The sequence below is a fragment of the Mixophyes fleayi genome, chromosome 3 (assembly GCF_038048845.1).
Source record: "Mixophyes fleayi isolate aMixFle1 chromosome 3, aMixFle1.hap1, whole genome shotgun sequence".
NCBI lineage: Eukaryota > Metazoa > Chordata > Amphibia > Anura > Limnodynastidae > Mixophyes > Mixophyes fleayi.
In genome coordinates, this window is record NC_134404.1 from 175501825 (window position 1) to 175517755 (window position 15931).

General features: G+C 40.9%; 1 protein-coding gene across 4 annotated transcripts in view; it reads left to right on the plus strand.

Moving 5' to 3' along the window:
- Positions 1–15931, plus strand: part of FHL5 (four and a half LIM domains 5) — an 83362-nt gene that overhangs the window by 48406 nt on the left and 19025 nt on the right. The window contains exon 2 of one of the 4 annotated variants that reach the window (XM_075202803.1): positions 13987–14067. The exons of 2 other annotated variants lie outside the window; for them this stretch is intronic. In XM_075202803.1, coding sequence (XP_075058904.1) covers positions 13995–14067 — 73 coding nt within the window. In that variant the 5' untranslated portion in view covers positions 13987–13994. Of the gene's footprint in view, positions 1–12692; positions 12788–13986; positions 14068–15931 lie in introns of all 4 variants that reach the window. One more of the 4 variants, XM_075202806.1, reaches the window with a different exon arrangement.

Below are 15931 nucleotides of genomic sequence, written 5' to 3' on the forward strand. Positions count from 1 at the left end.
ACTTGAACATAGGCTTTAGCAGATGACGTAGAGGGCATACAATCATTATGACTGGTGCCAGCAGCTGCTTAGTGCTCCTGATCTTCTGTGGACTGATGTAAATCCTTTTCAATGGCACAGAGCAATGTGACTGGAGAGTGACAAGAACACTGGTACCCCTGTTTCTGTGTGACCAATGGCACGGAGACTGGAGAATCACAAGTACAATGTGACTGGAGAGTGACAAGAACATTGCTAACCCCTATTTCTGTGTGACCAATGGCACGGAGACTGGACAGTGACAAGAACACTGCTACCCATGTTTCTGTGTGACCAATGGCACAGAGCAATATTACTGGAGACTTCTAAGAACTACCATCCCTCCTGTTTCTTTATGAGCAATGAAATAGTCTGTTCACCTAATGCCTAAATAAAAGTGAAATAAAACACATTCCTGTACCTGATTGTACCAAGTTATAAGATAACCACATGTACTGTAGACAATTTATTATTTCCTACAAATATTTGAATTAGAACCTACTCTCATATATTTACAAGCATCATGTAGGTATCTGCTTTATATAACAACTTCCACAGTCAGCTTGGTCTCCTGGGAAAGTTGCAATGTGACCTTTACAAGGGGAACAGCTAGCGCATGAGAAAACTAATGAGAATGTCCAGACTGCATTGCAAAGGGTGATTTAGTGAAGAACACCAGAACATGCTCAACTTAATGAGTACAGAATGTTTTTTAAATATATTTTATAACAGAAAAAAGGCACCTGATAGTGTTACTATAATGTTTTTTACATTCAACAAATAATTAAACATCAAAAAGGATATAGATAGTGGAAACCATACACTAGTAAAACTGACTTGTAAAAAAAACCATGTTTAAATGACAGAGGATTAGTTGTACATATCTTATGCCTACAATCATACTAGATGATTTCAATATAGCAATTGACATCCCACTGTCTCTGTTGCCACTTAACTTGTTTTCACTGCCAGTGGATCAGTCACTGACAGCCTTCAAAATTTAAATGCTCTGAAAACTCTTCTCTTTATTAGAGCTTACCCTACCCCCATCTATACTACTCACAACATTCCTAATTTCTTGTTTAAACTGTGCCCTCTTCCAATTAAGGTTGTGGTAAAAAATATTGGTATCCTTGCACTCTTTCAAATAACTCAATTTTCACTAAACATATCTTGAAATTAACAACAGTATTGGTATCTACATGTTTGACTGTAGGGAAGGCATTTTTTTTTTTTTTTTGGAAAGCTTCATTTTGCTTTCTGTAACATAGGGATGATGTGCTTTATCCAAAATCTCTGATTTAATCTCATCTGTCCATTGTACATTCTTCCAGAAGGAATTTGGTCTATTCCGGTGTGTTTTGGCAAACTCAGCTGGACCTTATGTTTTGCTTTCTCAGCACTGGGGCTCTCTTGGGCCTCATACCATGTAACCACTTTTGGCGGCGGATGGTGCAAGTTGAAACTGTCGTACCTTGTGTCTGAAGGTCAGCTTGAATCTGATTGGCAGTTGATCAAGGTACTTTTTTCACCATTACACTAATCCTGCACTGCAATCTTCAATCAAGTTTTCTCTTGCGCCCACGTCCAGGGAGGTTGACTTCAGTGCCATGGGCCTTATTCTTCCAAATAACACGTACGAAACGTAAAAGTCTCTGGAGATTGATTAGAAGCCTTGAGATTATCCATGCTTGGTTACATCTTAGAAACTTACACTCTTCTGTCTGACCTCCTCAGACAATTCTTTGGCTTTTTTCTCCTTTTCTGCTGCTCATTGCAGTACACGGAGTGCCAAAAAATGTAGGATGAGTCCTTTCTTAAGCTTGTTTTATGAGGGATTTTCTACTGCAGGAGAAATAACTGCTTGAAATCTAATTATTTCTATCTGCTTTTAAAAGATACCAATATATTGCCCAGTCAATTTAAAGATTTCTGTGTGGAATAAGCTGTGTGTGAGTACAACATTTTTTTTTATTTCAACAATTATCTGGAAGAAATGGGGATTAGAAAAAAAATGCAGGGGTGCCAATATTTTTGGCCACAGTTATAGGTTGTAAGGTCTTTCATGAGCAGGGACTTCACTATCCTTTGTGTTCTTGTCTGTATTATTTTGTCTACCTTGTATGGTCCTGTTTTATGTATGCCGTGTATTCCCAAATGCCTGGTCCTGCAGAGTGCTGTGGCACTTTAAAAATCAACAACAATAATAATAGAATTATGCCATTTTTATCATCTTCATGTATAAGCATTTTTCCATTTTATTTAACACTAAAAACTAGTAAGTTGTGCCTTTAATACTCTAGTCTAATCTGCAATAATTTCTTGAAAAATAGCTGTTTCTTCACTGCATTAACTCTTTTTGTTTGCTAGAGTGTAATGTGCTAAATTGCTGGACTGCAAAATGCTATAGTTTACATGTGTGCTTATATTAATGTTGTGGTGTAACCATAAAGCCACCCATTCCAATTCTTCATGTGGTAGTAACATACGGTACAGTGTGAGGGTTGTTTTGAGATGTGTTTCTTGTTTTTTTAACCTGTAATGACAAGTGAGTAAGACATTGAGTCGTGACAGTAAGAGATGCATCTACATCCAAGTCACATGTGCTGAGAATAGATATGTGGGTGACACATTGCTCCAGTTGCATTAGTTTTATGATTTTGTTTATCTGATGATCACCAGGGCCGTCTTTCCCTCAGGGCACAATGGGCAGGTGCCCGGGGGCCCTGCAGCCCGGGGAGGCCCGTCGGAGGAAGCCAAAAAAAAAAAAACCTGGAAAAATAAAAGAAGAAAATACTTTTCTTTTTCCAGGTTTTTTTTTTTGGCTTCCTCCGACGGGCCCATATATATAATCTTTTTTTTTTTTTTTTTTATATATAGGGGCCCCGGTGCACTGCTGTGCCCGGGGGCCCAAGATGGTCTTAAGAGGGCCCTGATGATCACAGGGCATGTGTGTGTGATGTTATGATGACTGTGCACACAGGCAGATAGCAATAATCTTCCAACCATATTGTCCAACATGTCTAAGAACAATATTATTGATACCAATCTAATTATTATTGGTTTTTATGAGAAAAATGCTGTGATATAGAGTGCTCAGCATAAGGGTACAGGTTATTAGAACATCCTTCCTTTAAAGTGTAAAACATCAAAAAGGAGAAATAGTCACAGCAGGGGGTGAGGTTGTCCCTTATTAAAGTGGTTAATTATATGAACAGGACCTGGAGAACAATTTGAACTTAATGATTGTCAATACTCTACAGCACCATAAGCAAATGCCCATTTTACCTTTATTAAAGTGTGATATACTTCTTTTATAATACAAACTCTAGGGGGCCGTGGCTCTACAGTCATGATAGACGGCCACATTTTTGCTCAGCTCTGTCTGCCATACAAGCAAATGTATTTAAACCATGGATCCCCTGTCCTCAACAGGACATAACTCAAAGCATGTGTCTCCTCTCGCCGTTATCAGCATTTCTGGATCCTTTCCACCACCTATGCCCCCGGGTCAAGTCTTGTACTATAGGAGGCTCCAGTGCTCCCTGGTAGTGGCACGCTTTGTTCCTCCATCTTGGTTCCCCGACGCCCTTCATCTTGGGCCTCTGGCAATCCAGCCGGCTCATCGGTGTGAGGTTACAGCCTCTAGGAATCACTGTTGAGGCAGCTGAAGTGTTCACTGCAGTCTTGTCAGGTACTAGCTATGAGTTAGTAATCACAGTTCTTGCTTTTACTAGAATGTTATCATTGACATTTCAACTGTGGAGCTCTGCTTCCCCCTGGTGGTTGCTTCTCCTTATCATGCCCTATGTCTCCTAACTGTCACAAATCGGGGTCTTAGTCCTTTTTACACCACTCGGCGGTACTATATCACCGTACATCTCCCTCCTGGTCGAATGCAGCATTCTATCCAGGGACTTGCTAGAGGCTGCCATCTTGGGTGAGACATTTGCTAAACTTCCTGCTGAGTCTGAACACCTGATCTCATCCACCAATTAGCTTCCTCTGCAGACTATAAGAGTCGCCTTCTACACTCAGCTAATTGCCAGTGCAACACTTTCCTAGTTCCAGTTGCTGTTTGTTTGCTGCTTCTTTCCACCTGTTGTATACAGATTTCAAACATTTGTTCTCTGAGTGAATTCAGATTCATCCTGTTGCTGCTATATGGACTTCAACCATTTACCCTCTGAATGAGTTGAGATTCATACTGTTTGCTGTTTTATAGATTTCAAACCATTAACCCTTTGTTTGAATTCAGCTTCATCCTGTTGCTGTTATATGGACTTCAAATCATTAACCTTTTGTGTGAATTCAGCTTCATCCTGTTGCTGTTATATGGACTTCAAATCATTAACCCTTTGTGTGATTTTGGCTTTATTCTGCCTTCTGAAATAAAGACTCTGGATATTTATTCCTTGTGTGGATTCACCTTCATTCTATCTGCTCATGTACAGATTCCAGCTGTTACCTTCTGTGTGGATACTCCTCTCATCAATCTATTCCTGTCTCTTCTACTGACTATCTGAGGTAGTAGGTTGTTGTTCTGAGTCATCCACCTTCTGGAGCCATCTCTGTGTCTCAGGAGGTTGCCACCCCTGTATATCCTCTGTCTGAGGTCTTCCCAGTCCCAGTTGTGGTACTATATTTGTCTGAGTCTCTGAGTTCTTGGAGGTCCTGAGTTTCTGGTCGTGGTTCGGGTCTCCCCTGTTCATGTTCCCATCCATCAGGTCCAGATTCCAGTCATCCTAACATCCAGTATACAGGATTAGCGCAAGCTCTATGAGTATGAACAAGACAGTCAACCGACCTCCCAGTTTCCACTACACTCCTGATACAGCTAGTCCCAAGTGTCCGGAGACAGAATCCTAGAAACCTTATTGCCTTGACACTAGAGATGGGCGGGCTCGGTTCCCCGAGATCCGAATCCATCCGAATTTTGCCTATCCGAGTACCGAGCTGAGCAGGCTCGGTACTCTCCCGCCCATTTGGAATCAAAATCGAGGCAACATTATTGAGACGTATTCGTATTTCTGAGCTCAGTTCTTGCGAGATTTGAAAAGCATAAATACCAGCCTCCACAGCAATCCATCGCCATTTGACAGAGGGAGAGAGCAGGGTTAGGTCACAGGCTATATCAGCGCAGGGACAGAGCAATAATTGGACACATTATTGTTTCTATTCTATACAATTCTAATATTAATACTAATTGTTACAGCAGCAAGAGGAGGATAGAGGAGGATTTTTTTTTCAATTTCTGGCACTCCAAGTGCTGGCTGTCAAAAGTCATATTTGTCAGCAGTATCTAAAACAATATTTTGCACTACAAGTGGAGGGGGGCCTATACAGACAGAACCAAACTGCCTTTGTCCATTTCTATTAATATTGTACAGTCTATAACAGCTGACTTTTTCCGTATTTTCTACAAGTGGAGGGGGGCCTAAAGAGACAGAAACCAAACTGCCTTTGTCCATTTCTTTACCTATTTAACTATAAGTGTAGGGTGTAATATACATCCAAAGACGATGGCTGCATTGCCAATATGCATAGATGAAGAGGAAGACAATCTGGTTTGTGTGTAGAATTAATGAAGGCCTACCAGGAATTAAACTGTTTTTTTGATAATTTATTAGCTTTACAACTACATTACTTATCCAAGAAACAGGTGGAGCACTAAATTTGGTTCTTTTATGACCAAAAACATTGATTTTTGAACAAAATAGCAAAACAAAACCAAAACACGCAATGGCGGTTTGGCAAAACCAAAACACGATGGTAATCCAGATCCAAAACCAAAACACGGGGGTCAGTGAGCATCTATACTTGACACTAACATTACACTCTGCCCATGTAGAGTAATTTACATCTATATGCCGACCATGGGTTTACGGCAGTGGTCAGGGAACAGGGGTAAATTACCCCAAATAGGGTAAAAATGAAATTCCTGGGGGTAATGCTGCCGATTCACATGCTGTCAGTTGGATTGTAGACCCCTTTAAATGTGAAATTGCTGTTGTACCAGAAGAGCCTCCAGGGTTGGCAGAGGCACTTCTTGAGCTTCAATGCAATAATGAAGCACGTATTGCATTTAAAAACAAAGCAGATCTGTCATATTTTTGGATGTCAACAGCTGCAAAGGCTTTCAAAATTGCACATGAGGATGCAGTCAAAAAGTTGCTGCCTTTTGCAATAACCTACCTTTGCAAACAAGGATTTTCCACTCTAACGAACATAAAAACAAAGCAGGAAATCGATTGGATGCTGAAGACTGTATCCAAATTGCACTGACATCAAAATGCCCCAAAATTGATGCTCTTGTATCAAAAATGAAGCAACATCATGAAGCAAAGTTGAAGCTTTCAAAGAAATTTTGAATAGATTCAATAACATTTTGAATTTCAATAATTAATAATATATGATTTTCTTCTTTTCAAATCAAGGGGGTAACGTCGGCCTATCTAAATATATTTGGGGGTAAAAGGTAAAAAAGTTACCTGATCCCTGGTTTACGGTGAAACTTTATTTTGCCAGTCAGTGGTCCTTAACACCCCTAGTAATTCTTAAGATACTCTTGCTTGGTTTGGCCCTTTCGTGCCTGAATGTGGAACTCTTTGTAGGTCCTGCAAGGCTACCTCTCTTAGCCTGATTACGCCTGGTTACTAATCTCGCCCTCACTGACCCACCTATGTCTACATATCAACACCATCCGTTGTGATCTGTTTGCTTGACACAGTCCTGGACCTTACGTCTGAGCCAAGCTGCTTTGTTTGAAATCTATCCTTTGGTGTACATGATGGTCCTAAAAAAATTTAAGAATGCCAAACCCAATGTGCTGTAAACTACTTTAAACACTTGGTGAAGGGCAAGGAGAAGTAGTCCCCCTCTCCACAGGAGACTCCACCTCTCTTCAATTCTCATGTCCCCTTGTTACCTGAAACAATGGACTTCCTCGCAGCCTCTTCTGCCCATTTGGATTCTAATGCCCCCTGTCAGTACTATGCAACTTATGCTGACTAACCTCAATTTAGAGCTCTCTCCTACCATGTGAGCATCTATAGATCAAGGGGGGGAGGAGAAGTAGCTGTAAATAGATAAAGAAGGGCCGTAAATGTAGCCTATCTAGATTTTAGCAAGGCTTTTGACACTGCCCCACATCACAGACTGTAAAATAAAATCGAAAACTAGATTCTAAGATGGTTAAATGGATAATATCTTGGTTGCAGGATAGAAAACAGAGAGTTATAGTAAATGGAGTGCATTCACAGGAGGGAAAGGTGTGCAGCATGATAGACACACCAGCAGGGTTAAAACAAATGATCGATGATCTAGGTAGACTACAGGACTGGTCAAGAGAGTGGCAACTACAGTTTAATGCCAAAAAATGCAAATTCAAGCACTTGGGTCTCAAAACCCAAAGGCTAAATATAGTATTAATGGAAATATAATTGAAACTACTGAGGAAGAGAGGAATCTAGGAGTCACAATTTCAGGGTAAGCAATGTAACAAAGCAATGAGAAAGGCAAGTCAGATGCTTGGTTGCATAGGGAGAGGAATCAGTAGAAAAATGAAGAAGTAATAATGCCACTGTATAGGTCATTGGTACTGCCTAGAGATGTTCACTAACCCCGTGTCTTGGTTTTGATTTTGGATCTGGATTAAGTTCGTGTTTTGGTTTGGCAAAACCATCCTGTGTTTTGTTTTTGGATCTGTATTTTTTAGAAACATAGCTAAAGTATGCTAAAGTCACATAATTTTGCTCTTTTTTTTGTTCCTACTTTATTATTAACCTTAATAACACTAATTTCCAGTCATTTCCAGTCAATTTTGACCACCTAACAGGTCATAATATTATTCTCATCCACTTTCGGACAAAGACTGCAGCGAGCTGGCTGGATGCTAAACGACGAGCAACCACACAAACACACAGCAGTTCATAGCACATCTAGAAAACATTGACACACAGCAGTGGCAGAAAAGAAAAGTGGTGCAAGATGGAATTGTCCTTGGGCCCTTACCCACTCATTTGTAAGATATTGAAAAGGACATGTACAGTTTAACAAAGCAAGCACTCCAGCGACAAGCAGTGCCTCTTTTGTGGCTGAATTGCTTAATATGTTTGGGCCCCCAGAAAACAAGCTACCAATAGCTTATCAGCCTTAATCCCAACAGTGCTGTCAATGAACTCTACATTATTAAATCATGTCTCCTCGTGCTGCATCTTAAACCCCCTTTCCTCTCTGGATATCTCCCTCTCATCGCTGAAGAACTGCCAACTTATGCAGACACAGTAAAGAATATTACAACTGGAGTGACATTACATCTGCTTCAGACAGACTGTGACACGGAACATATGGGCAGCATGGAATCGGTCATGTTGGAATATGCTGCATTGAACAGAGATTTAAACCAATATTTAGATGCAGTTGAGGATACCGTACTTAAATTCAAACGGGACCCACCGGATGAGATCCCGGATTGAAGAGAGCTTGTACATGAGAGAAACACTGCGCTTCAGGAGAATAATACAGAGGAGGCCCTGAGGCAGGAGGATAAATATGTCCAGTGTAAAGAACAGCTAAAAGACCTGAGAAAACAAATGGGTGTGTCACTGGCCACTGCAGACGAAGCTTTGGAAGATGAAGATGAGGAGATCGCCGTCACCCTGAACACTCCTATAACACAGTTGGAGATGGTGGATCCAGTGAAAAACACAGTATGTGGTCACATGTACGAGAGAAAAGCAAGTGAAAGGATGATTGAAAACAAACTTCAGCACTTATAGCAAATATAGGTAACATTGGCACACAGCAGTAGCTGACAGGAAAAGTGGTGCAAGATGGAATTGTCCTTGTGACAATTCCATCTAAAAAAGGACATGCAACTGTAACAAACCAAGCACTTCAGCGACAAGGAGTGCTACTTTTGTGGTTGAAGTGTCTTGTGAGGGGCCCAAACAAACCAAGCAAGTCAACAATGAGCTTAAGACAGCTAAGGTAACAGTGCTGTTAATGAACTCTACAGTGGCAAGAATTTGTTATCTTAAGCCTCATCCTCACCCTCATCAGTGTGTACATCATCCTAACACAATATTAATTCATCCCCGCATGAAACCACCATTACAGAAGTCTCTGTAACAAAACTGTAAAAATAAAGCTTTATCCTTTTTAAAGAAAAATAATACATCTTTAATAAAGATGAAACTTTACTTTAGAAAAACATAAAATTGCCAACATGCCATTTTACCCAAAAATTAATAAGCATTTCAGCATCAGCTAGCTTCCTTCTCTCAGCTAGATCCCAACACCTGCAATCTATATTGTCATCATCCTCACCCTCATCCGTTTGTACATCATCCTCACACAATATTAATTATTCCCCGCTGGAATCCACCATTACAGAAGTCTCTGTAATTTGATTTGAATGCCAGTAAAGGCCTTCCTCGTGGAATTTATAATTCATTTTGATGAACATCATCTTTTCCTCATTTTAAAGACGTAGCCTCCTATGCCAATTGACCACAAGGTTCTCAGCTGTGCTGAAAATCCTTTCCGAGTACACACTGGAGGTAGTTGCAAAGTGAGTTTGTACATGGCTTTCCGAATTGCCTTTTTTTCCCCCCAGTATGTAAAGGGACTGTCTGATGTGTCAATTTTTACACTGTCATTAAAATAATCCTTCACCAATCTTTGGATGTTGATACAGGGATCAGTTGGCATTGCGACAGCGGTGCTACGATTTTTGTGCAATTCTTTTAGACCAGACCAGATATAAAAATGTTCTGCTGAATCATCTGTATCATCCTTGGGTCTCTTAGAAAAGCTTAGTTTTTTTCCTAGCAGCAGTAGCCTGAGACACTGAAGGAGGGGACGCCATCGTGTCAGGTACCACTGCAGCTGTCAACTTGCTCAACAGGAGCTCATTGCATCTCTTGTGATCTGGGACAGTTGGAAATAAAGAGAAGTCATAGCTCTTGAACCTAGGATCAAGCATAGTCACCATAATGTAGTGATCCGATTTCCAGAAGTTGATAACTATTCGATCCTGGAGAAGCGATTAAAGTACTTCATCTAAAAGTCCGACATACGCAGTTTCTTTGTTTCATCACCGCCTTCAATTTTTCAAGGTGCTTTTCCAATAAGTCTAATCACTTTGCTCATGCTAGCAGTGTCTGAACTCACTTCACAGGTGACTACTTCGAATCGCTATTTTCCACTGCGCTGGACTAAAATACATTCCTTTTCCTTTCCCAATGTTATGGCTTGTGGATTAAGCGTGGATGGCTTTTCGCTGTTCCTCCATCCTCACAAGCAAATAAATTGTGGAATTCCACCTCGTTACCACCTCTTGCTTCAGTTGGTGGCAGGGCAAAATAAATTGTTCCTGCAGCTGCTGCAATTTACTATATGCTGTTGCAGAATGCAGAAAACATCCCGAAATTTTTCGGCCCACAGACAGAATCTCCTGCACGTCGCTGTCATTTTTCAAAAAGCTTTGTACCACCAAGTAGATTGTGTGAACAAAACATTTCACCGCACTGTAATGCTCTCACAATATTGAGAGTCCAAACAGGATAAGCCATGTTGCAATGACATCCCTTAGTTTTTCAAACAGGTTGTTATTGGCATGCCTCTTAGTGAAGCCGCTGATACACAGAGTAGCCTGCCTGGCATTATTGGGTACATGCTGCTGCTGTTTCTGCTGCTGAAGGCAATTCACCAACTTATTATATGACTGTCACAGTCATATAATCTTTAGTTTTCCCAGTTTCGCTTGTCCACATATCTGTGGTTAACTGTACATGAAAAAACAGTCAGTATTTAACTTATGTAAAACATAAAACTAGTTTGCACCCCTTGCATTGTAACATGGTTTTGTCCAGGAGACTGAAATAAGATACCTCTTCTTTTAAGATCCTTAATGAATCAGGCCCTTTGTCTTCTCTTTCTTTCCAACTGACCAGAGATCAAGAAATGCAGTGAGCTCCCAATGCAGTGAGTTCCTAGTCAGCAAGCTGACAGCTCAAGTGGTACCTGACACAACAACTCATCCTCCCTCAGTTTCTCTGGCAATTGCTGCTGGGTAAAATCTTAGCTTTCCCAAGACACCCAGTGGTGATGCATATAAGTCAGCCCAACATTTTGACATTTGGTCTGGTGTAAAAGAATTGGCTAAAAATCGTGACAGCTCTGTCGTAAAATGAACTACAAATTCCACGGGAAAGGCCCTTACCGGCAATTACAGGTGGGGATGAATTAGTATTGTGTGAGGATGATGACAGTGTAGATTGCAGGTGCTGTGATCTAGCTGAGAGAAGGGATCTATCTGATGCTGACATGCTTGTTAATATTTTGGGTAGAATGACATGTTGGCAATTTTATGTTTTTTACAATAAACTTTCACCTTTATTAGAGAGATGTTTTTTTCTTTAAAAAGGTGCAAGCTTTTTTTTTACATTTTTGTTTCCCTGACTTAAAACCACTATGCACTTGAAAATAGGCTTTAGCATATGATGCAGAGGGATTAGCATAATCATGACTGAGACTGGAGAGTGACAAGAACAGTATTACTGAACACTGGAGAGTGACAAGAACAATGTTGACCCACGGTGCTATGAATCACGGTCTGAAAAATGGAAGTAGGGTGCAAAATATACATTTTTTTTTTTCCCTGAGGAAGCCCCCGATGGAGGGGTGAAACGCGTTGGACACTTGTTTTTATTATTCTTTGCAAGAAGAGGATACAGTACATTTTTATTAACTTTTATACTTCATAGCGTTGCTGCATATCCCCACTGCTCGAAACCGGAAGTGCGGCACTTGGAACGCAGGCTTGCGTTCCAGAATACAGGAAGAGAAAGTGAGCTCACTGAATCCAGTTACAGTCGGCGGTGCACCGTTTCCGGAGAGAGAGAGAGAGCCTCCATTCCTAGCCCCGGAGGGCTTTACAGACTTACAAACTTAGATACCCGTTTTTGAGACTTATCCAGAGGTAACTTTTATCCTTCCATCTACATTGCTGGAATTGTAGTTTTTACTGGCTTACATCATTACTGTTTTTTATTTTTTGCTGTTTGAACTATACTTCCCCTGGTTTTTTGTTTTTTTTTCCTTCTTTGTCATACATATATAATGGATTATTTTTAGCTATCATATAGGGATATATCTATTAAACCCTTCTGGTTATTTCCAGAGTGCCTACTGTTGTCATTATATTATTATCGTTAGTTCTGCTATATTTTGCACCCTACTTCCATTTTTCAGACCGTGATTCATCGCGCCGTGGGTCAATATTATGGTTTTTGGATTATAGTTCATTGGGAAGTTTGGAATTCGTCCCACACAGACCCACATTGGCAGCTTTACATTTTCTTAGAGCAGCGCTGTTATCCCTATACCTTTTTTATCCTATATACAAGAACAATGTGACTGGAGACTTGAGAGTGATAAGGACACTGCCACCTCTCCTGTTTATGTATGAGCTATGGCACAGTAGAATGTCACTTGAGACTTTTAAGAACACTGCCAGCACTACTTTTTGAAATTCTGTTTCAGCACTAATTACTGTTACCTCTCCTATTTCTGCGTGAGAATGTCACTGGAGCCTTTGAAGAACACTGCCAGACCTATAATTTGTCTTTCAACACTGAAAACTGCCACCCCTCCTTTTTCTGTTTTAGCTATGACGCTGCCCAACTGCACTGAAGACTGCCAACAACCCTTCTACCCCTTCTGTGTCTCTCTGTGAAATGGTGCTGGATCTCTGTGTAGCACGGTACTTATACAATCCAAAATTTGCAATATCCGACGACACAGCAATGACGGTTTGCCTCGTTTTTAAGTTCTTAATATGTATAGTTTGGAGCAGAGAAGGGAACGGTGGACATGATTGAAACTTTCAACTATATCAAAGGTTTTAACAAGGTAAAGGAGGGAAACATTCTTTAAAGGAAAAGAAGTATTATAACACGAGGGCATGCAATGAAACTCGAGGGAAGTAGGTTCAGAGGAAATTTGAGGAAAAACTACTTCACAGAAAGGGTAGTGGATAAATAGAATAGCCTCCCATCAGAAGTCGTAGAGTATAATATAATAGAGCAATTTAAACACACTTGGGATGGGCAGAAGGATAACCTTCCAAAAATGAAAGGATCAACTAGAGTTTGAGGTTACCATAGGTTAAAAGTTGGGCAGACTAGATGGGCCAAGCAGTTCTTATCTGTCATCAAATTCTATGTTTTTATGTTAAAGAACTCAAGGGTGAAGAAGGGGACCGCACTAACCATCTGGAAGAGAAAATGGGCAAATTGGTGGCATTCCACAAAGGTCTAAAGGACGCCCACGACACCCTCCGGCAAGAATTAGAATCTCTTAAAGATAAGATGGTGAATATGGAAGACTGCTCTAGGCAAAGTAATGTCAAAATCAGAGGCATACCTGACTTGGTGGTTAATGAAGATCTTCATTCATATGTTGTGACACTCTTCTGCAAACTGCTTCCATCAGCTACGGACTCTGACTTTCTAACTAATAGAGTGTATAGACTGGCCAAACCTAGGGCATCTACTGTTTCCTCCCCCAGGGACACACTCTTTCTGATGTACTTTTTTCATGTGACAGCCAGAGCAGCTAAAGACACAGAAGTTCTCTCCAACATTCAAATGTTCCCTGATTTTCCTCAGCCAATATCCTCAAAAGCTGATCATTTCATGTTTTCACTACAGCGTTGCGGGGAAATTATATCTTCTAACGCTGTGGTTCCCAGTGAAGTTTATCATACAGAAAAACAACTCTACCCATGTTATATCTACTCCTAATGAGCATGCCAGACTACTTAAAGGTTGGGACATCATCTGTGCCCCCAACAGCTTCTAGTCTTGTACCCGAATTCCTGCTGAGTGGTCCACGGTGGGACAAGACTGATCTAGATGCGTAGCTGTTCAAGACCCTACATTCTCTCTCTCTTTTTTTCAGGTACATCAATGGGAGACAGCCTCATGCTACCCATCTCTTCTGCTTCCGAGAACTTGCCCTGGGGTTACGGAGACTCGCACCGTGAGATTTGCTTGCTGACCCTCAGATACCCTTTCCTATATTTTGGAGTTCGCTTTATCACTGGGAAACTCTCTCCATTTCTCTGGCTTCGATTCCTTGGACTTAGACTCCCTTGGATGTGCCTTCCTCTCAATAACTTTGAATAGTTGTGTCATTTGCTATTTCTTCATCTCGCCTTACCAGTTATCCCTATAGATTCCAGTTGACTATAGTTACCTATCTGTTATCACTACAGCTCACACTATGTTCTTTTCATAGGTTATTCTATTATTTTATGTTATTTAACTATTTGTATACTGATGCTCGGTCAGGTGGGAGTACAGTCTGTAGGAGCATATTTTCAGGCTGTTATACTCCCTGATCGACTTGATATGGGGTGCATTGTTTTCCCTCTTTGTATATTTTACTGTGTATCTGTCATCTTCATACTCTACTTCTAGGTTTATATGCACTTACTAGGTTATTTGCATCATAATATTTTCAATGTTATATCTTGCAATTCTCCTAGTACACATGCTGATAAGTCTTATTGTGTTATATGTGATCCTCCTACCTATATTGGGGTGTTATGGTTCACATTAGGCTCTACAGGTTGTCTTACTTTGCTATCCTTTGTTTCTTAGACATTGGGGGGGGGGAGGGGGAGGTGCTGTCTATGCAAGCTCCACGTCCCCAAATGTTACCCCTTTTGCCAATTTCCTTCCAATGCGGAAAATGCGCTAACCCAATTTCTGGGTTATTTCATTTCACCCCACCCTTGCTGCCCTCTCACACCAATCTTTCCAGCCTCTAGACTTAAGAAAGCAAACGCTTATCTTCTGCAGGAACTTGAATCTAAACTTTCAACCCTAGAAGCCCATTATAAATCCTGCCCCACTCCTGGACTGAAAATTGAATTGACCCAATTTAAACAACAGTTTCAGAAACTTCTTCTGGCCCGGACCCTTGGAGAAACACCTCCGATGATCCACGGCCTGTAGGGGCTTTAACCTCCTGGGGACAGACCACAGTCTTTGCCTATTTACTGATGACATCATCCTATTTGTGTCCAGCCCTGAGACATTGTTAGTGTTGGTACACCAAATATTGGGCAACTATAGCCGGCGTCTTATTAGAAACTAACACTACCAAAACGGATGCCTTCCCCCTCTTCAACTAGACTCCTTGGCCTGCCTAAAAACATGTTTCAAATATGCTTGAAAGGAGAATTCCATTTCTTACCTAGCAATCCATATCCCTTCCAAAATGTCTAAAGTGTTTGATATCAATTACCCACCACTAATTGCTCAGCTCACTAGGCTGTCTACCTCTTGGATGGGCTATGAAATTTCCTGGCTGGGTAGAGTGGCTTCCCTATCTCTTACCAAGGAAGTTTATAGATGTACTCCACTCACTTTTGCTTAAATATTTCTGGAGAGGCAAGTCTTCCTGATTATCTTTTGCTTGAAAGACTCTGCCTAGGAGACAGGGAGGTCTTGCCTTACTGAATTTGGTTAAGTACCAAGAGGCATGTTTAATTTCCCAAGATTAGGGACTGGGTGCTCCCTGTCCTTCATAAGCCCTGGGTTGACTTGGAACAAGCCTTGTACCCCTCCTTCCCTATCATGGATCTGATATGGCTCCCTAAATCACAGAGACCGTATTCCCCTCACTTCCCATCCTCCATTCTGAATGCTCTTAAGGTCTAGACTGTAGGGTCCTCCAAAGATTTTGCCCCGACTGGAAATCTCTGTTTATGTAGTGTTTCCAAGCTTATCCCTGACTTTGATATATCCAGATGGTGCTCTGAGAGATCTCCTCTCTTACACTTAGTGCTGTCTCTGCTCCTTTACGCATCTGTAGGAAAAACTTTTATAAGTACCTG